Source organism: Vombatus ursinus, unplaced genomic scaffold, assembly GCF_900497805.2.
Source record: "Vombatus ursinus unplaced genomic scaffold, bare-nosed wombat genome assembly UNPS02014807.1, whole genome shotgun sequence".
Lineage (NCBI taxonomy): Eukaryota > Metazoa > Chordata > Mammalia > Diprotodontia > Vombatidae > Vombatus > Vombatus ursinus.
Window position 1 is genome coordinate 7,334,680 of NW_020954585.1, and position 24,001 is coordinate 7,358,680.

Genomic DNA, 24,001 nt, shown 5'->3' on the forward strand with positions numbered 1-24,001 from the left:
ATATAATCCTATCTGTTTCCTTTCAACATTCTCCAGAGTGCTCTTATATCTAACTTTTCTAAAATTTTATTCATCTCCTTAACTTGTTTTTTTTTTTTTTTGGCTAGGCAATGGGGTTAAGTGACTTGCCCAGGGTCACACTGCTAATAAGTGTTATGTGTCTAAGGCCAGATTTGAACTCAGGTCCTCCTGAATCCAGGGCCGGTGCTCTATCCACTACGCCACCTAGCTGCCCCCTTAACTTCTTTTCTTATTTATTGTTAGATTTATTTAGGTCTGAGAGTGCTAAATTGAGGCTCCCCACTATTATGCTTTTATTTTCTATTTCCTCCTATAACTCACTTAACTTTTCTTTCAAAAATTTAGATATTAAGCCAAAGAATTTGAAATTGAGAGGATGCCCATCAAGTGGGGAATGGCTGAACAAGTTGTGGCATATGATTGTAATGGAATACCATTGTGCTATAAGTAATGACGAGCAGGATGCTTTCAGAAAAACCTGGCAAGACTAACATGAACTGATACAAAAGGAAATGAGCAGAACCAGGTGAATACTGTACATAATAACAGTAATATTGTAATGATGATTAACTGTGAATGATTTAGCTATGCTTAGCAATACAATGATCCAAGAAAATTCTGAAGGACTTATGATGAACAACGCTATCTACTTCAAATGAAAGAACGAATGAGAGTCTGAATGCAGACTGAAGCATGCTTATTTTTTTACTTCATTTTTTTGTTTGCATTTTCTTTGTAATATAGATATGAAAGTGTTCTGCATGACCATACATGTATAATTGATATCAAATTGCTTGCTTTCTCAAGGAGAGGGGGAGATAAAGAATACAGAACTCAAAATTTTAAAAACAATTAGATATTGATATTAATTCACTTTGTGGTGCCTTTTAGCAAAATAAATTTTCCCTGTTAATCTCTTTTAATTAGGTTCAATTTTGTTGCTTTTGTTTTGTCTGAGATCATGATGCTACCCCTATTGTTTTTTACTTCAGCTAAAGCATAACAGATTCTGTGCCAGCTCTTTATTTTAACTCTATGTGTATTGTTCTGTTTCAAGTGTGTTTCTTATCAGCAACATATTGTTGAATTCTGGTTCCTAATCCATTCTGCTATCTTCTTCCATTTTATGGGCGAGTTCATTCCATTCACATTTGCAGTTATGATTGCTAAGTATTTCCTCCCATCCTACTGTCTCATGATTTTGCTTCTCTATTTTTCCCCTGGTCCCCTCTTTAAGAGCCTGTTTTGATTCTGACTACTGCTGCCTTTTTATTCCCCATCTTTCCCTTAACCCATTTATCTTCTATTCTTCTCTTGGGTAAAACGTATTGCTGTACCCACCTACGTGTGAATGTGTATTCCATCCTTTAACCAATTCAGTGACAGTGAGTTTCAAGAGTTGCCAGCTCATCCACCATTCTCCCCTCTATATAAACTCCTCCTTGTGCACCCTGTTTAATTCCCCTCATTCTTCCTCTCCTAATTCATGCCTTTACCTCACACTTCCATTCTTCTTTTGAGATCATTCAAACATAACAGACTCATACTCAGGCTGTCTAATTAGTCTCTAAGACCCCTATTGATGATAAAGTTCTGAGGGGTTGCATATATCATCTCCCCATCTAAGAATATAAACAGTTCAAATTTGTCTAGTTCCTTATGATTTCTCACCGTTAACTTTTTGCTTCTCAACTCCTGTATTTGTATATTTGTATTTGTATAACAAATTCGTTCTTTCTTTCTAGCCACTTGCAGTACTTTCTCCTTAACCTGAGAGGTCTGAATTTGGGCTATAATATTCCTGAGAATTTTCATGTGGGGGTTTCTTTCAGGAAGTGACAGGTTAATCTTTTCAATTTCTACTTTGCATTCTAGTTCTGAGATAGCCAGATAATTTTCTTTTAGAATTTCTTGAAATATGATGTCTAGATTCTTTCTTTGTTCATGTTTTTTTTTGGGGGGGGACATTCTAGGGATCCTTAAATTATCTCTCTTTGATCTGTTTTCCAAGTTTTTTTTCCTATGAGATTATTTCACATTTTCTTCTATTTTCTTCTCAGGCTTTTGGCTTTATTTTTATTATTTCTTAATGTCTCTTGGAATCATTAATTTCCATTTGGTCAGTCCTAATTTTTAAGGAGTTATTTTCTGCAGTAAGGTTTTGTACTTCTTTTACTAAGCTGTCAATTCTCTTTGCATATCTCTATTCCATAGCTCTTGTTTGGCTTTTAAAATCTCTTTTTAGCTGTTTTTAAAAACTCTTACTTTAACTCTTCTATGAATTCTTATTGGGCTTTTGTCGAAACTGTATTCTTTTTTGAGGCTTTGTTTGTAGATGTTTACAACTCATTATTTTCTTTTGTGCTTGTGTCTTGAGTTTCCTTGTTATAGTAACTCTTTTAGTTTGTTTGTTCATTCATTCTTCTAGCCTACTTCTTGACTTGTACTTCATGTTGGTGTTGTACATCTTTCTGTGGTTTTCGTGGCTCAGTCTAGGTGCCTGTAGTTTTCAGTGCCTCCAATGTGGTGGGATCTAGGGCAAAGATCATTTCAGTCCTGCTCTGAGCTCTGGAAGCTCCTGATCAAAGTTTGGGTTCACTGGCTTTTGCAAAGTTGCGTTTCAGCAGATTGCTAGTGGATTCATTCACTATTGCACCACTAAAAGGCTCTATAGGTTTGGAGTGACTGAACTGCTTTCTCCCTTTTGGGGGGACTCTTGCCCTAGTTATTCCACTGCAGGCTTAGATGCTGGGCTAATGCTAGAACTAGGCATCACTCTCCTCCTGGGATGAGAGCCAAATAGCTACTATTTGCTTCTCGAACTTGTTCCATGCTCAGTACACAAGTAGAGCCCTTGCTTACCACAGCTCAGCTCTGCTCTGCCCTGGATCCATGACCTGGTGGTGAGCAACAGAGCTGCCAGATAGCACCCATTCCTGCATCCAGTGCTAGTTCAAGGTTCCCTTGGGATCTCTTTCTGCCCTCAGCCCGAAGGTACCCTGCCTAAGTCCTGTTTCTGTCCCTGGGCTCTGGAAAGCTCCTTGAAGCCTCCACCACTGCATGTGCTCCTGGTCAGATGCTATCCCCAACGTCTTACGAACTTCTTTGTCTTGTCTCCATAAGCTGCCCTGGGTTGGAAAATTATTCATTGTGACTTTTTAATAGATTTCCCAATAAAAATTTAGACAGGTACACATTCTAGATCATTGTGGAGAAGAAACAGTGGCAAGCTAGGTTTATCTGCTTCCTCTCACTCTGCCATCTTGACTCTGCTCCTTATGACTTACTTTTAGTTGAAACTTGCAGGAATTTCTCATAGGTGTCTCTTAATTAATCCTGTCTGTCAGGCAATACTGTAGTAAAACAAAACTCAATTTTCAGAATAAAAGGTTTTCTAAGACACACTGTCAAGGACAGAAGAGAAGTTTTCCACCTTCAGGATTCTTTTTTTTTTGCATCGGTGTGTTTAAAGTTAGTGATCTAAAGTTTTTATGTTTTATTTTAACGCTAACATTGTAGATGTCCTTAACTATAAAGTTACACTAAGCTTCACAGGATCACAGATTCAGAACTGGAAGTAACTTTAGTTACTAGTCAAATTTAATCGAACTCCCTAATTTTACAGATGAGGAATCTCAAGCCTAAGAAGTTAAGGCCCTTGCCTAAGGTCACTCACAGAGTGAGCATGAGGTGAGATTTGGATCCAGGTCCTCCGATGCCAGAAACAAGGCTCTTTCCACTGTATGACTCTGCCTCCTTAATCTAAAATGTGAGAAAGCAAAAACACGAAGAAAAATTCCACATTTACATTTCTACATAACTTGTAAGGAAGGATAAAAATTGATGATTATAAAATATTACTCCCAGTTCTTGTATTTAAAAAAAAAACAAACAACACATCATATACCCAAGACCACTTCTTAAATATATACCTGTACTTCTTTTTCTGAAGCTGCCATATCATGGTTTCGGATAACTCAGTGGCATAGATTTCTTCAAAATGAGGGCTCATGATTTTAGTGACTTCTCCATCTCCAGCACCTAAATCAAGGAGTCTATGCGTTTTCCAGTCTGGATTTATTTTAAGCAGTCTTTGAAACTGATCTGATGAAAACACAAACATTGAGCCTCTTCCTAGCAACCTGAAATGCAAAGATAAAAATGGAAGATTCTATGAAAATTAAATTTAAAAAACAATAAATATAGGACCCACTAGGCCATCTGTGGAAGCCTTTTGGACTTATTTATAATTTAAGAAAATGTTAAAAAGAATAATAAATTCTAAAGTGAATAAAATAGAAAATATGAGAGACAGATTAAGGTGCATGCAACAGAATCTCAAAGACAAAGAAGGAAAGGTGGAAGGAGTAAAAGGAAATGAGTCTAAAGTGTATAAAAATTCAAATCAATGATAGAATGGATAGCATAAACAGAATATAGTTAAGATAAAAAGCTAAAGAGAATCAAAGGAAAAAACAACTAAACAAATATTTATTAAGTATCGATTACATACAAGGCATTGTTCTAGGTGCTGAATATACAAACACTACTGGGGATGGGGGGAATAATGTACACAATTAAGTAAATATAAAATATATACAAATATATTTCCTTGGGGAGATCGGGTGAGAGTGTCAACAAATGAAGGAATCAGAAAAGGGCTTTTTGTAGAGTGATGAGCCTTGAAATGAAAATAGAGATTCAAAGAGGCAAAGCATTCCTATTAAGGGACAGTCTGGACTGAGGCATGGAGATGGGAGACAGAACAAGTAGGCCAGTATGGACGGAACAGAGTACATAAGAATAAATGTGAAATAAGTATGGAAAGGTAGCATGGAAACAGGCCTCAAATGCCAAAAAAGATCATAGGATCATGAATTTTGTGAATATGGACATCAACCATATTCTGTGTAAACTTCTCATTTTACAGATGAACAAATTTAGGTCCAGAGAGGCTTGGCCAAGGTCGTACATGCAATAAATGACAGCAGCAGCATTTGAAATCAGGACCTCTGATTCCAAATTAAGTGTTCCTTCCACTGTACCACACTGCACATGAACAGAAACAGTTATTGAAGCTTTCTGAGCAGAGCAATAACATGGCCCAAATTGTAAAACATCAATTTGGCATTTGTGTGAATGCTGGCCTGGAAAAGGAAAGGCCTGGACCAGGACCAAGGTAGCAGCACTGTGAAAGGAGAGAGGCTGGCATATGTGAGAGATGATACATAAGTAGACAAAACTGAGAGTAAAGGATAACTTCTTAAGTGGCAACATGGATAACTGGAAAAAAATCTGATAACCTTGAGAAAAATAGGGAAATAAAGAAGAAGGGTAGGTTTAGGTGGAAAGATAATAAATTCTCTTTGGAAAATAGTATCAGAGCTCTTAGAACTATATGGGATCTCAGAAATCATCTACTTCATTTTACAGATGAGGAAACTATGGTCCAGGAAGGTTAAATGACTTGCTTAAGGTCAAATAGGTGATAAATATTAAAGGCAGGATTTGAACTCAGGTTTCTGACTGCAGAGTCAGGGTTGTTTCCACTATTTTACTACACTACCTGTCCTCAATGCCAGGTATTTCAATTGAGAATTGCTATGAGACATCCAGGTAAAGCAGGAACAGTAGCAGATAATGTGGACTAGATCTCATGACAGAGACTAGATAGAGCTGGATATGCAGATATGAGTATAGTCCACACAGAGATAAGTGAATCCTTGAGAGCAGACACAATCACCTAGAGAGAAAAGAAATGAGAGTCCAGGGCAGAAGTCTAATCCATGCAAAGAGGGATGGGATCATGAAGGATGATCTAGTAAAGAAATGGCAAGAAGGTAAGGGGAGAACTAAGAGAAAACAAATAAAATACAAAAATCTACACAGGAAAGAATATTCAGCAGAAGGGGCTAGTCTACAATGTCAGGGTCTAGAAAACAAAGCTAGAGAGAGTAGGGAATGATATAAAAAGATTTTGAAGCATGGGGCAAGGTAGAAGAGAAACTCAACAAACAACCTTAATTTTATCAATGAAGTAGGAGACAAGATTCTATTCTGAGAAGGGGATAGGAAAGGTGGTGGCTTAGGGGGCTTGAAGAAAGAAGAGAAAGTTTGGAACAGTTTCTTCAAGTATTATCACAAAGTCCATCCAGTGACAATCAAAGAATTGTTATGCATCAGTGAGGATCCAGATGAATTTAGAAAGTATCCACCTGCAGTGTAACCTGTTGGCATGATTGTGTGACTTCTGTGAGCAGCATTCATCAGCACATGAACAGGATAACCCAGGATTAGGACTTGACAAGGCAAGAATGGCAAAGACTAAGAAGGAAGGAATTCAGTGTAGGGCTGAAGTAGACAACTGTAACAAGGTTGATTCTGTGAAGGGAGAAAAGTAAGGCCAAAACCTTTAGAATAGGGATGGGTAGAGAAACTGGAGATATGGAATTATTGTCCAACAATGTTCAAGATCATGAATATAACAGTAATGGGTGATGGTGAGACCACCATGTGGGTGGCCAAAGTGGAGGAAAATGTCCCTTCTAATTCCAGACACAGGACGTGGGAGTTGAGGCAGATGGGGGAAGCCAAAGTATTTGCAGGAATATCAACTCGTACAACAGAGTCCCCAAATATGACAGTGAGGATTCATGTGGGAAAGGAAGACTTCCATCAAATACTGAACTCTTTGAAAAAGTATAGTGACCTAAAGGCTTTCACACAACAATGAAAATTCAGACAGGTTCATATGGACAAATGGAGTGATTCTCAAAAAAGCAAAGATTGTTGAGTGACATGGGGCAAAAGTGTCTGGAAGCAACAATGAGGAACAAGCAGTGTCTTTCCTCTTCCTGGCCCAGAACATCTGGAGTGTAAGTACTGGTCAGTAGTGTTAAGCACTGTAAGGCCTCACCTAGTACTGGTAAGGAGGGCAAGGATCCAGTGTCTTTCAGAGGAAACTGTTTCCGTAAGCATGAGACAACAACAACAGCTAATATTTAAGTGTACACACACACACAAGAGCATGAGGGGAAAAGGTCTAGTATGAAGAGAAGTTTGTTAAGCAGAGAGCATAATGGAAAGGAAGGGAAAAAAATTGTCAGGACAGAACTGGAGAGACTAAGGAGTAGCAGCAGAGGAAAGGGATTCTCACCTCAGCAGATGATGGCTAAATTACAAGCGTAAGGTAAAGTGAAGACAGGAGCTTGCTATCATAGGGTAGGGGCAGTACTTATTGTTCTGGCCCCTCACCCTGCAGGGTGAAGCCCTATTATGATAGAGAGCAGATCAGTAGGTTTTCACTTCAAATACCAGGAAACCTGAGGGGGTGGATATAGGAAAGAAAACAGGTTGTGTTGGGTCACTCCTGATAATCAGATCCACAGAGACCTGACTAGACTCACAGATAGTGCCACCACTCTTACCTCATCCCAAGATAATGGGGTTGATGCCTAACTGGAAAATATCACAGAGGTGAATCACACAGTTTTATTTCAAATTCCACCACTAATTTGCTATGTGAACAGGAAACAAGTTGCAATCTACTTCCTTTCCTGAAATGTCTCGTTATTATTTGATGAATATGTGCCTGCATCAATGCAAATCATACACCTTCTCATCTTAAACAATTTTTGCCTCTTTTTTCCATAAGTCTTCCATAATAGACCTTCCTTTAGTTCTTTTAATAATCCATGAGCACCAGTATTTGGGCTGGCAATTTGTTACAAATTACACTTGCCAGGGGACCAGCCTATCTTCTTTTGTAGACATACATGTACTTGATGATATATTTTATGCCATTTTTTTCCAGTATTCTTTGGGTCAGTTACAATTCTTCTGAGATCATGTTGCATGATTCATAGCCATATGCTATTACAAGGAGAATAGTGACATTAAAAAGATAAACTTTTGGGGTAACCATCAGCTTGGGATCATTGTAACAATTTCCAACAAGTAATCCAGCCCAATCTCCTCTTCCTCCTCCTCTTCCATTCTGGGTCAAATACACTGTCCATCTGTAGGATCCATCCACGATATACTTACTGATGAATTGACTCAACAAGCTGCCCTTCCAGCCACATGTTGCAATCTGGAAATACACATTTTTTGTTCACTTTGTTTTTCCAATGTAGATGACCAAGCCTCTCTCTTTCCAATGACTGTGATTCTCATTGAGTGGGCCCTATGACGTTCTAGGACTCTATGCAACTAAACTATTGTTATATTTTATAAAGAGCATCTGGAGAATCTCTGTCAAAAAAAAGTCTACTATTTGGACTCTGTGCAGAACCTCTTCCAGGACAATAATAAACACTAGGTAAAGGTGTCTTGTTTTATGTCTCAATTTATGTTGATAGTTCACTCACCTAACAAATTTATCTCCATGATTGCACTTGTTCTAGAATCTCATATGATTTTAAAATAAATAAGATATTTTATCTAAGAAATACCTTTATAGCTTCAACCTCTTAAGCTAAATCTGATGGGCTTTTTAAAAGTCCTAATCCTTCTTGATCTATCCTTTGGATGTGACCAACAACTCCTTCCATGCACACTTTTCTTTCTCAGTTTTCAGGTTATACCTTCTCCTAAATCAGTGTCTGTTTATCCAACTGTTCCTTCAAGTCTCCTTTGCTGGTTTATCATCCACATGACTCCCCTTAAATGTGAGTAATTCCCCAAGGTTCTGTCCTGAGCCCCCTTGTTTTCTTGCTTTATTCTTTCTCTCTTGGTAACCTCATCAACTCTCATGAGTTTAATTATTATCTCTACACAGATGATTCTCAGATCTAGACATCAGGTCCAAGTCTCTCTCTTCTCAAGGTTCAGACTAGGATCACCAGCTACATATTGCACATTTCAAACTGGATGTCCCAGAGACATCTTAAACTAAATGTGTCTAAAACTGAACTCGTTATTTTTTTCCCCAAAACTCTCCCTTCTTCCAAACTTCCCTATTTCTGTCAAAGGTACCACCATCCTTCAAGTCTCAGTTTTGTAATCTCAGCATTATCCTGGACTCCTTACTCTTTCTCCTCCGCCCACACAGCCGATCAGTTACAAATCCAATCAATATAAAATGATCTGTTTGGCAGTCAAAGATAGTTTCTGGTCTTTTTACATCTTACTACGCAAAATAAGCATTCTGAAACTGGCTTCTTGGCTGTTCCACAAATAAGACTCCCATCTCCCAGTTCTGGACATTTTCTCTGGCTGTCCCTATGCCTACAACACTCTCACTCCTATGCTCCAACCATTGACCTCCCAGGCTTCCTTAAAGTCCCAACTAAAATCCCACCTTCTACAGAAAGCCCTCCCCAATTCTTCTTAATTCTAATGCCTTCTCTGTTAATTATTTCCTATTCATCCTGTGTTGTCCAGCTTGTGCTGTATTATATTTGTTTGCATGTTGTCATCTTCCCTATTAAGACTGTAAGCTCGAGTGTAGGGAATGTCTTTTGCCTCTTTTAAGATTCCCAGTGCTTAGCACAGTGTCTTAACAAATGTTTATTGACTTATTTGAAAAAGAAACACTGAGTAATCAGTTCTATTTCATATCTATTTGTCATCCTCCTCATGATGATCTAGCGCAGCTTGGCCTCATATCAAACTCTCTCCAGGCTCATTTTCCTCATAACTTCTCTTCAGTCTTTTGTAAGGCAATACCGCTTGTAATCTTCTTTCATCATCTGTGAGTGTTTTGCAAATTAGCTTTTATTCTAAATTGGTATTAGTTGGCATGGCAAGAAAATCAAGTGCTTCCTAGCTGAAGTCCAATTTCTGAACTTTTCAGCTTACTATGGTAAATACTTTGAATTAAATTTTTTTCTAAGGAATGGTGGTAGTCAAATTCAATATTTCTTTTGTCAATCTCCAATTTTTCAAGCCAATGGCTATGACTGGTTGCAGTTTCTTCCCATGTGTATCCTTGTTTAAAATTTGTTAATGATTCTGAGCTTTGTCCTAACCAGTTAATACTCTGACAACACATAGACAGCTAATTCCCAAGATGGTAACCAATCATATCCTATCTGTTGGTATATACTCAATTTCATCTTCTATGATGTTTTTTCAGTTCTCCCTACATCCACTGTCTTCTGATTTTTCCCTGAAAAAAAAGTATTCATGATATACAGGCTTAAAGCTTTTAAGTATTCTACAAATCTTTGGTATGTTTCATTCCATGAGGTAGGTCATATTTTCCAGCGTAATCTTTGCCATCCTCTGCTGTGCCCACTCTCAGGATGAAGTCATCAAAGATCACAAGGCTGATTAAATTTGGAGATTCTTATCAAGTTCTTTACAGAATGTCTCTGTCATCAAGCTCAGCAACAACTATTGGCACAAAAGCTAGGATTACCTTCATGGTGGTCTGTTTGCTTGTGTCCATTGTGAACACTGCAAGATAACCAAGTGTCCCATGAAATTATATTTCTTGCCCCTGGATGCATGATGTAACCAACTCCAGCTCCTTTATCCTCTTCTCCAATGAGAACCTATGAACTGTCCTGTTTTAACTGCAACTTCTTGATGTCCTCTAATTTCATTTACAAAGAAAATGTCAAGGTGGATGTGGTTCAGTTGCTCTAGTGACTGATTATTAAACAAGGATCATAGAATAAGTGACAAGAGTGAAACTCTTTGTAGAAAATCTAAATTCTGTTGTGATTCCTAGCACTCTCTGCCCTGTATTCCATCACTCCCCTACTTTAATTTTGAAAGTAAAGGAGGATTTGCACAAGACTGAGATTTGTATTTTATCTGCTTCATTAGTCATCATGGCAAAAAAAAAATACATCACCTAGTAGCCAACCTTCTGGTGATGAACTTCTTAGTATTTATAAAGGCTGGTTGTCTGATGGTAGTCTGTTGCTGGGCCCATACTGTGCAGCATTCCTTACTTAGTTAAGGCCTTGCCAGAGTTTGCACCTCCCTGTCTATACCAGTAAAGCACAAGGTCTCTTCTTCCATCTTACAGAACTCAAGGTCACTGCCATAGCTCAATGAGCCAGAATACAACTTAGGCAGAGATTTCCTAACTATGGAGGCTTAACTGTGGAGGCTATGCTTAGCTACATAAAAGGATAGCATATAAATTAATTAGCTCATCATAGAATCAAAGCTAGAATGGATTTTTATGAGGCCATGTCATGGATCTGTATTTAAACTATTCAAGAACAATGCTTGCAGATCTATTTTCAAAGCTCACAGGAATGAAGATTCCTTATGTACTTCTCCTGGCATTTTTGGTTCTCAAAAACATCACTGCCATGCTAGCCTATGACTCATTCAATTCAATATCCTCTTTCTGACAGTGAATATAATGGAGGGGTCGTAGGAAAGGATGGTTATCCTTTGACTTCAACTTCAAAGATTCAACTTCTGCTTCCCACTAGGTGATGACTCAAGAGTACACAGCTGATTCTTATTCCAGTATCTAATCACCCTTTGAAATGACAAATTCTCTTGACAAACTCTTGCCACAATTTAAGATAAAAACAAACCGAAAAACAACTTGATTTCTTGGTATCTTCTACAGGTGAATAATTGTTCTACTTCTTCCTTGTAATATCTCTCAATATGCTTAGACTAAATTATTCCTTTTTTTTAGTGTTCTTTTTTTCTGGCATGATCAATGCCCTTTGACTTCTTGAAGAAGGTGCCATAGAAACCCTTATGTAAAGATATTCTTTATTTCCTGAGTAAATCCTAGAGGGAATGCTTAGTGGTACTTAAGTAAGATTTTCTCCAGAAACAATAGTACAGGAAGGTCTGAATTGAGCCTTCAATAGAGGAAGCAGTAACGAAAGCAAGTGATTTTAAAAAGGATTTTACCAAGGATCTGAGGGGTCAGGGAAATCTAAGGGATTTCTCAACACTCTATTACCTCACTTTCTTAAAACTGAGGGGTTTTCCCTTCTAATGCCATAGGGATTTTGACTAAATTGCCAGAGCTTATGAAGTTCTGCTTTCAAAAGAAAGAAAAGTCTGCATGGTATAGAAATCTTACAGAGCACACACTAAGAATAGGCAAGTTTAAAAGAAAAATGTTTACAACCCGATTACTGAGGTCATACAAACCTCAGGCAATTCGTTGGAAGCAATGAATAAAATCAAGTAAAGGATCCTGGGGAATGAATTAGGGTACCTGGGGACATATTCAAGGATGAGATGATTGGCTGGGAAAACAGATATAAATCATGAGAGCCTGCTTCTAAGATTTTAGTGGCAAAGAAGTATATGAGCACTATCACAGGGTTGAAATGATCCACACAGTACTTTTCAGCATTAAAAAATTAGTTTTCTCTCCATGGTTTTCCAATTTTGAGAGTTATAACTATGTTTGAAAATTGAGTCAAGAAAGGACAAGAAAAAACTACTGAGGCTTTTTCAAGATTAACAAAATTGATAGGTTATTGAATAAGGGTCTACATTACTCTGGCTGAACTCAGGCAAGGGTTTCAGAAACAGATACAGATCCCAAAAGACTTGGTCTCAATGTAGTTTAAAAGTCAAAGTAAAAATGATCTTTTTTCTATTCTACTTCAGTCTGTCAGTGATAAATGCCTGCATTGAAAAGCCTAAGTACCCTGGTGATTACTGTTACTAGAATAGGTGATGATGCCAGACATCAACTCTGGCAAAGACATAAACTACAAATATAAAGAAAGATAGGGGTATTTTTATCTACTTGCCAATGCATGGGCATAATGACTAGATTCTGATAGTTAATTAATGCATTATAACTATTCCATTAGCAATCAGAAGAGGGAAATTTTTTTTTCCTTAAAGGAACAATTTTTTTTTACCTTAAGGAAAGAGTACCATCATTTCACTTACCCATTGATTGATGTTCTAGACATAAATAGGCTAAAAACAGAAGACACAAAAGAGTGATACAGTTGAATAAACAGCCAGCCCGATTTCTCAATGCTGTTGTTTAAGAAGATCTGTGTTCCTTGATCAAGGTAACTCTGGATAAAGACAGGCTGAAGTGATTCACATAACTGCTCTCTGTTGCACACATACCACTAAAGAGAGAGAGGAAAAAAACAGACATCAGAGGCATCATCTAAGAAGTGTAACAATACAACACCTAAATCAGCAGAGGAATGAAGACTAAACTCTCAGTGTCTAAATATTATAATATAAATCATGTAGCATCTTTAAAAGAATCTATAAAATATTACCATCTCTTTCATATGCTACCAGTTAGAAAACTATCTAGTGTTATTAACCCTGCTTTTCAGATGAGAAATGTCAACCAGACTGAATCAGCCTCCAACCTGTGGATGGCCAGAGCTGAACAGAGCAGTCTAGAGACAGGACAGTCAGGAGTCAAACAGAAGTTTAATTTCAAAGTGAAAGAAATGGCTTGCAAGAAAGGAGGGGATCTAGACACACGTGCTGGGGCCCCACCCCTAATGAGGGGGACCCTAGGCAGTGTGGGCAGGTCTCAATACTTATACCAATGGCTATACTGTGAGCCTGACAATGAGGGGTAACAGCAACAATGAGACAAGTTTGATTCATAGCAGGGGTTCATGACCAGAACATGGGTACTTGACCGGTGCTTGTCTGACCTCAGAGAACACCGGGTGCTGGTCAAAGCAATACAGTGAGATCATCCAGAGAGTGAGCGCAAAGGGTCGTTGTTGTGCTAAGTTCAGGGCACAACTTGCTTGCTGGGCCTTAGCTCTGGAAAACAGGGTGTCTCCTAATATCCTGACAGAAAACAAGGTATATATTATAATAACTTGTCCAAGACCACCAAACAAATCTGTAGCAGGACAATGAATACAACTCAGATTAATGTTCCAACCAGATTAAGCTGTTTCTCTACTTACTAGTTAAATAAAAAATTCTCAAAACACTTCACAAATAGACTGTTCCCCATTTTTACAGATGGATAGACAAAACTGAACCATGGAAAGATTAAGGACTTAGTCAAAGTCACTTGGTCAATCAATGGCAAACCAGGGAATGACATTCTAAAAACATAATGGATTTATAAACTTCAAATGTCAGTACACTAAATCTAAAACAACATGATGCTTTTCAACTTTGACTTGTAGTATTTAATTACCCTATTTTTTTCATTTACAAGAATGAGCTTCTTTAAAGACCTGACAATTGAATTAATAGATTACCCTCTGGAACTAGGATACAGAAATCAAATCATAGGGAGGATGAATGTTGCTTAGTCCATTTTTTGGCTAAGAAAATATTAGTTTCCTCCTTTCATTTCCTTTCAAAAAGTAACTTGTAACTACTCCACAAAAAGTATGACCAAATTTCTCATCCATTTTGCAAGCTATTTTCCTGTCTCTACAAAAGGTATTGTAAACACTTGCACAACTGGTAGAGCAATTTTACTGTCACACTAACCTTGCTAAATACTAACTAAAATATTGTGCAACTTATTCCCAAAACTGGCTTTAAAATACACACACACACCACACACACAAAAACACACATTTATACACATACATGCATATGTATGGATACATAGAGACCAGTTTCCCAGCACAATGTAGACAAGTATCTCACAGCAAAGGTTATTCTTTTTTGTTTAGTGAATCTTATGCAGGCCCTTGATAAGACTTTTTTTTTTAATTTTTAAACTAGATACAGTGGTCTAATTTAGGCTAGGAAGTGTATTAGAAATAATTTTGCACTTGGGACCCTAGTTGAAATCCCACCACCCTTAATTTCTCATGTTGTGATCATAAGGAAGTTACTCCATCTCTCTGTGATTGTTTCCTCATCTGTGAAATGAGGACCTGGAGTAGTACATACCTCACAAGGTTATTGTGAGAATCAAAAGGTATGTAAAGTGCTTTGCAAACCTTAAAGCACAATATAAAGATCAGTTATTATTACTAAAACAGTTCATTAGGATGGTACATTAAAACACTTCTCTACCCTAAGATTTTGAACTATTTTTACATTGTACTCATGCCCTTATACTTAAGCAATTTTTCCATTATTTTTACTTATTCAGTGTTAAACCTTTTCTTACTCAAACATTCACATTCTAATTCCCCAACAAATTTCACATTATGATATAGCCTTGTGCTTATAACAGACCTCTTTTTATTGTATTAATTTTCTTGCTTCACCTGAACCCTCTAAAATAGATGCAACTCTAACCTTGATCTAGTTTATATTCTCTAAAAAGGCCAATAAAGATGAAATGAATTTACAAGATCTGCTATAAGCAGGTACATTCTACCAATATAGGAGTGAAACCATTCAAGAGAGATAGGGGAACAGAAATGTAAACTGTTAAAGAGACAACAATGATTCAAACAACTCTGACTCCTTGAACCACCCAGAATTGGCCCCATTCATTGCATATGATGATTTTAGAGGCTGGTGTTGCTCAACTGCAACTCATTCAAACTCATTAAAATTAACATTAACAACACCCAAGTCAGCTTTTCTTGCCTGACTGAACAGTGTTTTGAAAAGAAAGCTTCAAACCAAATGGATTGGGGAGATGGCAGAAAAAGGAATGGGCAAAGAGAAAGAACATCGTCTCACTGAAAACAAAATGTTTAAACCCACGGCCTTCCCCGTCCATGCTAATATGTCCATCCTAAATTGCAGAAGAATCTAGGAGATGGCACTCAAAGCAAAGAGGCCCCTCCCAAAAAATCTTCATACACAACAGCAGAAAGACTGGCATAACTAAGAAAAATAAAACCCAAATCTAAATATCTGCGGCAATTTTCTTTTTCCAGGTCTTCTTAAAAGTAGTCAAGGTTCTTCAGTGTTACAACATTTTTTATATTTTATTACAAAATACTTGAAGAAGCATGCACACTAGGTATCATTAAGCTAAATTGTCTGGTTAGGAAACTGGGCATGATACACTTCCAGAAAGAAATAAGAAATATCTTACTCAGTTCAAATGGTTGTTTAACTGCGAAAAGGTAGATGAAGACATAGATAAGGTAACTAGGTTTTATATCATCTTTGCCTTTGCAAAGGCTCCCTTCAAGATTTTAATTATTCTTACCTTCAAATGGTATTTGCTAAACATCCACCCATGACATGCTAGGCTAAGTACTTTAAAATGCAAGCACAAAGGCCCAGGTTCTGTCTTAAGGGGGCTAACATTCCAAAAGAAAATGATGACGTAAAATTACTGAGGACAAATACACATTTGTAAAAGAGAACCAAAATTCAGAGGTAACAAGTGACTTGTGATGAGAATCAACTAGTCAAACTGTACAGCTACCCTTCTCCTAAGGTGAGATTCTGGTTAAAGCAAAAGCAACAAAACTTCCTGCAGCAATCTGGCCTTCTCTCTCTTCCAATTACACTCTGGCCCAGCCCTGCTAGACAGAAGAGCTGAAATGAGATAACAGACAGCAGTGGGTGGAATATCCTCTGGCCAACATGCATTTGGATAGTGTAATTGAGGCATATTTAGGTATATTTCTCCTCGAAAACTATAGACTCAAAGCACCCAAACAAGAAAAGTAAAGTATTTTATATGTTTGGGTTTTTTCCCCTAGAAATCTTACATCAATCCTCCATTACCAGACTGACTTCCTCAGCCAAAGACCAGAAAGGATGTGAAAGGATGTGCCTTTGAAGATGCACCAAAATTTTCCTCAATTTGTATCAACTGCATGAAGCGATTTCTTAAGAACAAACTTCAAATCAAACCAGTTATTTCTAATCTAGTTTTAGCTGATGCCAAGCATAAAGGAGGATTTCAAGCAATTAACAAGTATTTATTATTTATTGTTAGACATAATATGTTTGGATGCTTACAGAGTTTTTCTTCTACCACCTTGCAACAAAACTACCAAAACCTTTAAGGTCAGCTGGGAATAAACAAGACAATAAGATAAACAAGTATGGAATCAGAATGCTAAAGCTAGACGACAAGAGAAATCACTGAGCCCAACCCCTTCCTTTACAGTTGAGGAAACTGAGGCTTGGAGAGGTGAAGGGCTTGCTTAAAGTAGGATAATGAGTGGGCACCTGAGTAAAAAGAATCTATCCATAAAATATCTAGTAAGTCACTACATGTGATCACTGAAACACTGCTCTGCTCTACCCTCTGATACTAATTCCATAGAGCCTTGCACGTCTGTATTTAACCATCCTTCAGAGAAGAAGCTGTAGGACAACAACAGATTTGGAGTCAGAAAACCTGAATTAGAATCCTGGCTCTCCTTCTTACTATCTGCAGGAATTTGGGCAAATGGCTTTTCTCTTGGGTCTTAATTTCCTTATGTATAACAAGAGGAGTTAAATTAAATGATTTCTAAGGTTCTTTCTAGTTTTAAATCACATTACCAAATTACCCTATCCACTCAAACTTCTCAACCAACTATCCTTCCACGTCCTGATTTTAACTGAAACTTGTCTCTTCCTGAGGACAACATATTCTTCTTCGCGTCCCTCTCCATTTGAAACCATTCTTTTGCCCACTTTGCAGACTCACAAGGCCAGAAGAAAGGACACCCCTTTTAAATCATTCATTCCTACACCAACAAAACTCAGTAACCTTTCCTCTTTTGGGAAAGGTTGTCATGCACCAACAAAAGTGTAACTTTCCCAGTGACTTAAATAACTGACTCATGGTCTTTCTATCCCAGTGTTGTCAAACTCAAATAGAAAAGGTATTCCTCATTACACCCACATAAGGATCTCTACAAGCTACATATTAACCACATATTACTACTGTCTATATTTTATTATATGTTTACCTACTTTGTAAAATATTTCCCAATTACATTTTAATCTGATTCAAGCAGCAATCAGGAGTGTTGTGGGCACTCAGGCAATATTGTATACCTCAGTTCAATCCTATTCCCACCCTACCCCACCATCCTCGGGTACCTTAAATGTTCTCAATTCTCTAAATGCTTACAGTATCTCTCGAATAACCTGACCACACAATTCCTCAGTTCTAGCTGTTTACTTTCTGTAACCAACATCAGCTACACACTAGATCTTATCATTCATTTCCAAGACTCAGATTTTTTGACAGTTCTAGTCTCTTGATTATGACAACCTTGAAGCCTTAGTAACAACTCACATTTATATAAATGCATTATCTCATTTTAACCTCATAAAATCCTGTGAGGTAGGTGTTATTATTATCCCTCTTTTATAGAAAAGGAAAGTGTTTCAGGTGGCAAGCAAACTTGGGTCTCCTATTTCTAAGCCCAGCATTCAATTCACTACATCATATTAACCTTTCACCTCTCCCAGTCTCATACTCACACTAAGTCTACTCTTTGTTCTTATTCTAGTCCCTTGATCCAACCATATTGTCCCACTCAGTCTTCCCCTCCCACAGCGACTTTATTTATCTCCACACCCAACCTTGACCACATATCACTCTCTTTAGTATTTCCCTAGTTTCTACCTGAAAATTTCTCCTTTGACCACTACTACCTTCTACTAGTTCTGACTTGCAAATTCTTATATATGAATTTGCCCTGTCATCCAAATTCTCTGCCACTGCTTCATGGCAGGCTGGAGAAAATCATGAAACTGAACTTTCAAACACTAAAAATGTATGATCATTAACTCAATAGGTCCCTCCCTTTTGTTCAATATTTCTAATCTACCATTATCAAGTTTCTATCTCATTCTCTTTGGCGAACGTTCCAAACCTTTTCTTCTCTCTTCTGGCCTCTAACCATTCCCTTTCCCATCCTATATATCATACCCTATATTTACATCAGATGACCAAGCCTCCTATTTCTCTGAGATGAAGGCCATAATTGAGTACCCTCAGTTTACCTTCTCCATTCCTCAAAACTTCTTACCATTACCACTCACTCATTTTTCCCTTCCCCCTTAAATCAAAGGAGTGGGACATTCTTCATTAAGGCATAATCACTATACACTTGGATCCCATTCCTTCCTATATCCTCTTGGAGTTTGTACTCACAGCCAGCCCCTCTCTTTTATATATCTTCATCCTTTTCTTCACCCTCCCCCTGTACTCATTTGTTTTTTGTTTGGGCTTTTTTTTTTTTTGGTGAGGTAATCGGGGTTAAGTGACTTGCCCAGGGCCACATAGCTACTAAGTGTTAAGTGTCTGAGGCTGGATTTGAACTCAGATCCTCCTGACTCCAGGACCGGTGCTCTATCCACTGTGCCACCTAGCTGCCTCCCAATTATAATTTAAGAACACCAAAATATTCCATGTGTTGGGGTTTGGTTATTTTCATCTCCTTAATGAGTGCTAGATTTATTCCTTCCCATTTGCCCACACACATACCTAAGGTCTCTCCAAGACTTAAAAAAGCCTTCACTAGACTATTCAATTTAGCTATGTCCCTAACTCTTTCCTCCCCTTTACTGCTAAACAAGCTCATGCATAGCCTTCTGGAAAACAAGAGTTCAGAAAATTCAATAAGCATCTATTATGTGCAAGCCACTGTATTAGACACTAGGGATCAAAGGGGACACAGAGTCAAAAATGAAACAGTCCCTGCTCTCAAAGAGCTTACGTGTACAAGAAAACTAAATACAAAACATACAAAGTAATTTTCAAGTAGAGAACATGTGTCTAATATGAAAGGAAATTTGTTAACAAAACAAATTTTGTTTGTTTCAAAGAGCAGAATGGAAGGTGGCAGGGTAAAATGGGTTAGGGACACAGTAGGTTTGACATGGATGGGTATGAGAAAGTGATGGTAACCAGGTAAAGAAGCTTCAGTCTAGATAGTCAATAAAATAATCACAAGGATTCTGAATGCAGCCATCCATAAGAGAATAATGGTCATGCTCTTTGCTAAGGGTACAGCAAGTTTGAGGTACTGACTTTTCAATCAGGAATCAACCAGTCAGGTCAGCTATGCCCCAAGGTTACTCAGACTCTCCTCTCTCTCCCAAAGAGAAGTGCTCTCAAAAAAAAAAATTAAAAAGGGGCAGCTGGGTGGCACAGTGGATAGAGTATGACCCTGGGCAAGTCACTTAACTCCATTACCTAGCAAAAAAATAGAAGTTTTTTTAAAAAATCAAAAACAGAGAGAGAGAGAAGTGCTCTCTCAGTCTGAAAAACCAAGGGAAATGAAGTCCTATGGATATGCCTTTGATTGTCTATCATCTGTCACTAATCTTTTGTAGTTTGAAATCTGAATCTTGTCTTCCACTGCCCCCCCACCCCCCATCTTATTGTGAATTTTATTTTTTACTCTGCTTCTGACTCTGATACTGTTTCCCACATCTAGTTTGCTGATTTGGTTCCTAGTATTAGATTGTTACTGTACCCCTGACCCCCTATCAACCAAGAGCCTGGCCATATATAGCTACAGACATATAATATGCTTTCTGACCTCCACTTCCCACCTCACCCTAACCAATTCAATCTTCATACCACTGTTAGGAAAAACACACACATACACACACACACACACACATTTAATTCATAAATCTGGTCACATCTTCACTCTTCAGCACAAAATCTTCAGCAGCTCTGTCTTGCCTACCAAACATAGTTCAAACTCCTTTGTCTAACATTTAAGGTTCACTATAATCTGGAACCACCCTACCTTTTCAGTTCTGTCAGAGGTTATTCCCATCTACACACTCACCATTATAATCAAAATTACATATTCTTTGTCCTCTACATACTGTGCTTGAGAGTCTCCATGCCTTTGCTAACTTTGTTTTGATGTCCATTCCTATCTATCCTTTAAAACCCAATTCATATGATGCTACCCACCATGAAGCCTTCTCTATTTTCTCTTCTCTAGTAATACCCTTCTCCCTCAAACTTCACATAGCCTTTTTTATTATATATCTCTAACATACTTATCCTATAATATCTATGTTTGTCTTATCCCTCCATTAAGTGGTAAGCTCCTTGAAGACTGGGACTATATCTTAAACTTCATATATTCTCCAAATACAAAGTACAGTGCTTTGTACACGGTAGGTGCTTAATAAATGTTCAATGTCTTAGAGATTTTTTCAGTAAATATATGGGTTTCTCCTGACCCTGCAGGTGATATGATAGATTAGCCTTCATTTTCATAAAGGATAATGCCATTTTCCCCCTTCTCCTGTCTGTAAAACTGGACTGACATACACTAAGGATAAGGAAAAGAATTAATCAGGACAGCAAAGTGGCGCAGTGGATAGAGCACCAGCCCTGTATTCAGGAGGACCTGAGTTCAAATCGGGCCTCAAGCCAAATACTTGACACTTACTAGCTGTGTGACCCTGGGCAAGTCACTTAACCCCAACTGCATAAAAAAAAAACAACAACAAAAAACAACCAAAAAAAAGCAAAAGAATTGATACAATTAAAAATTATACTCCAATTTGTTTCCTGAAGTACCTCAACTGGTCATCAAATATGCTTCCTGAAAGACTTTTCTTTCACTAGAGAAAAGGTTAAGCATATTTGTAGAAGGAGGAATAGGCTCTACAATATCAAAGTGAAAAATTTTTTAAAATTATTAATTAAAACAAATACACACCAAATCCCATATACAAGACTGTTTTGCAGATGAATATTCCAAGTGGTTCCTACATTCTCCTGACTCACAGACTAAAAACTTCAACAGGATTTTTTAGACTGATAAATAACAGAAGTGTCTATGCAAGGCCTCATGGCAGTGTATCTATATATACATATATATAGATACACACACACACACACACACACACACACACATATATATATATGCAGGGTTTTATTAAATGGACCAGACGTGCTCTAATGGACCCTCAGATACCTATGGGTTTCTATGGGTTGTCCTAGGTCCACACTACAGATTTAGAACAGTAAAATTGAAAGGAATAGTCATAAACTGCCAAGAAGCCTCAGAGCTCTAGTACGTGACGCAGGCCAAAGGAAGAGGCAACTAACTAGTGGCCATTGGTTGAGCACTGAACTTGGAGTCAGGAAAATATGGGCTTAAATCCCACCTCATGTCCTTACTGCTTGTGTGAACTGCAGTGTAAAACGGGAATAACTCTCACCTTACAGGCTTGTTTCAAAGGTTACACAAACATTGTCTATTATACAGAAGAAATATTACTGTGAAACTTCAGTAAAAATGGCCACTGGTTGGAAAGCATTTGTCTACTAGAGTCCTTCCCCATCTCTAGATTCCTTGTCTAAAATGGTAGTTCAAGGAATATCAGTCTTAAACCTGTGGGTTCAAAACCATCTATGGGTTTTCTACCATTCCCATCTTTTTTACTTCTGATCTGATTGGTTTACTATATTTAGGAATTCTAGAAAATTATTATGTTGGAAGAAGTCTACAATACAGTTATTTCATCAAGTGTTACTTCCTAGACGTGTAGTATTATGCTAATACAAAAACCTAACACTTTTTCACAGAATCACAGAGCTGAAAGTGTCCTTACATCTGACCAACAAAATATCTTTTACATCATCCTCTACATGCAACCTCCTTCTAGGAGACCTATCACCTCCTAGGACTCATTCTACTTTTTATTCAGAGGTTCCTCCTTACATGGAACCAAAATCTGCTTCTGTCACTTCCATCCATTTGCTCCCAGTTCTTCCCTCTGGGGGCAAGCAGAATTAATCTAATCTATCATCCAGGTGACAGTCCTTCAAAACTAGACAGTTATCATGTTTCTCCTAAGTCCAGGATAAACATCCTAGAGAATTAGCTGCTCAGGAGCCATCCTTTCTCTAGCATGTTTTAGCACTTTGCCAGGAATCAAAGTCAAGCTCACTAGTGTATGGTCTGCAAAATTCACTTTCTTGTCTTAAAAATAAGAAGAAGAAGAAGAAATCAGGGCCTTTATCCTTCTCTAGTCCTGCAGCAGTCAGTCAATAAGCATTTATTAAGCACCTATTATGTGCCAGGTATGATGCTAAGTCTTTTCCATTGTCCACAATATTTCAAAGATCACTGGCATGGCTCAGCAATCATCCATCAATTATTTTGGTACCCTAGATCTGTGATGTCATTTGTGCAGATATTATGACTTGAACTCACTGAGGGCTACTGTGTTCTTTTTTTTACTTATTCTGGGCTTCAATTCACAATTGAATTCATCTTTGTTCTGTCCTTTACAGTCATTCTCCTTGACAAAGAAAACAGAAGCAAAATACCAAATTGCATAGTTTTGTCTTTTCTCCATTTCCCAATAGCAGCTTTTTGGCTTCCACTCCAAGGAACAATGTGCCTGGGGGTTGAGGGGGAGGTTAAGCTGATCTCCTAAAATCTCATCACCTGAGGAATGACTCGGGTTACCTTCCCAATTCAACCTTAGTAGACTTACCCTTCAGATAGAAGGGCTGGAGATTGAAGCACTAAATTCCTCCTTTGCTTCCTCCCTCGGTGTGTAATCTTCCCCCAATAGACAGTAAGCTCCAAAAGGCCAAGGATTGTCTCTTTCTAAAATTTATATCCCTAGGGTTTAGCACAGTGCTTGGCACAAAGTAAATGAGCTTAAAAAAATGTTTATTGAATTGAAATGAAATGGGCTGATACCTTACCATCCTTATTTCTCCTCTGAGTTCAACTATGTAAGGTAGATCTGGATCCAACATACATACATACCATCTAGCCCACACTATAAGCAATTGTATTCCTGTCTTCTTGACTCATCTTCTGAAGTCAGAAAAGGGTTACCACTCCAAACCTGGATCTCTTACATTTTTTTACTTGAGGCCTCTTCTGATCTCTCAACACTAGTTTACTTCCCACATCCCCCACTCAAAAAAAAAAATTACCTTATATTTTTCTTTTAGACTAAATCTCTTTTCATTGGTATAAGGAAATCTGGAGGTAGAAACATCCTCTACCAAGAGATCTACTTGGCTCTCCAACTTACTTTGTCTACATTTTGTATTTATTTCTATATCCACATATTGTTTTCCCCAATATAATGTAAGCTCCTTAAGGCTGGGAATTATTTCATTTTTGTCTCTGTATCTCCAATGCCTACCACAGGGCTCAGAACACAGTAGGCACTTAATGCTTGTTAAATTACGTAA

General features: G+C 37.8%; 1 protein-coding gene across 3 annotated transcripts in view; it reads right to left on the reverse strand.

Annotated features, from left to right (window-relative positions):
• The window catches only part of LOC114052422 (methyltransferase-like protein 9), a 62,994-nt gene that overhangs the window by 24,736 nt on the left and 14,257 nt on the right, over positions 1-24,001 (reverse strand). For all 3 annotated transcript variants that reach the window (XM_027875020.1, XM_027875019.1, XM_027875018.1), the window contains exons 2-3: positions 12,865-13,055; positions 3,954-4,163 (exon numbers count right to left, since the gene is read on the reverse strand). In XM_027875020.1, the coding sequence (XP_027730821.1) occupies positions 3,954-4,163; positions 12,865-13,055 (401 nt within the window). The remainder of the gene's footprint in view (positions 1-3,953; positions 4,164-12,864; positions 13,056-24,001) is intronic.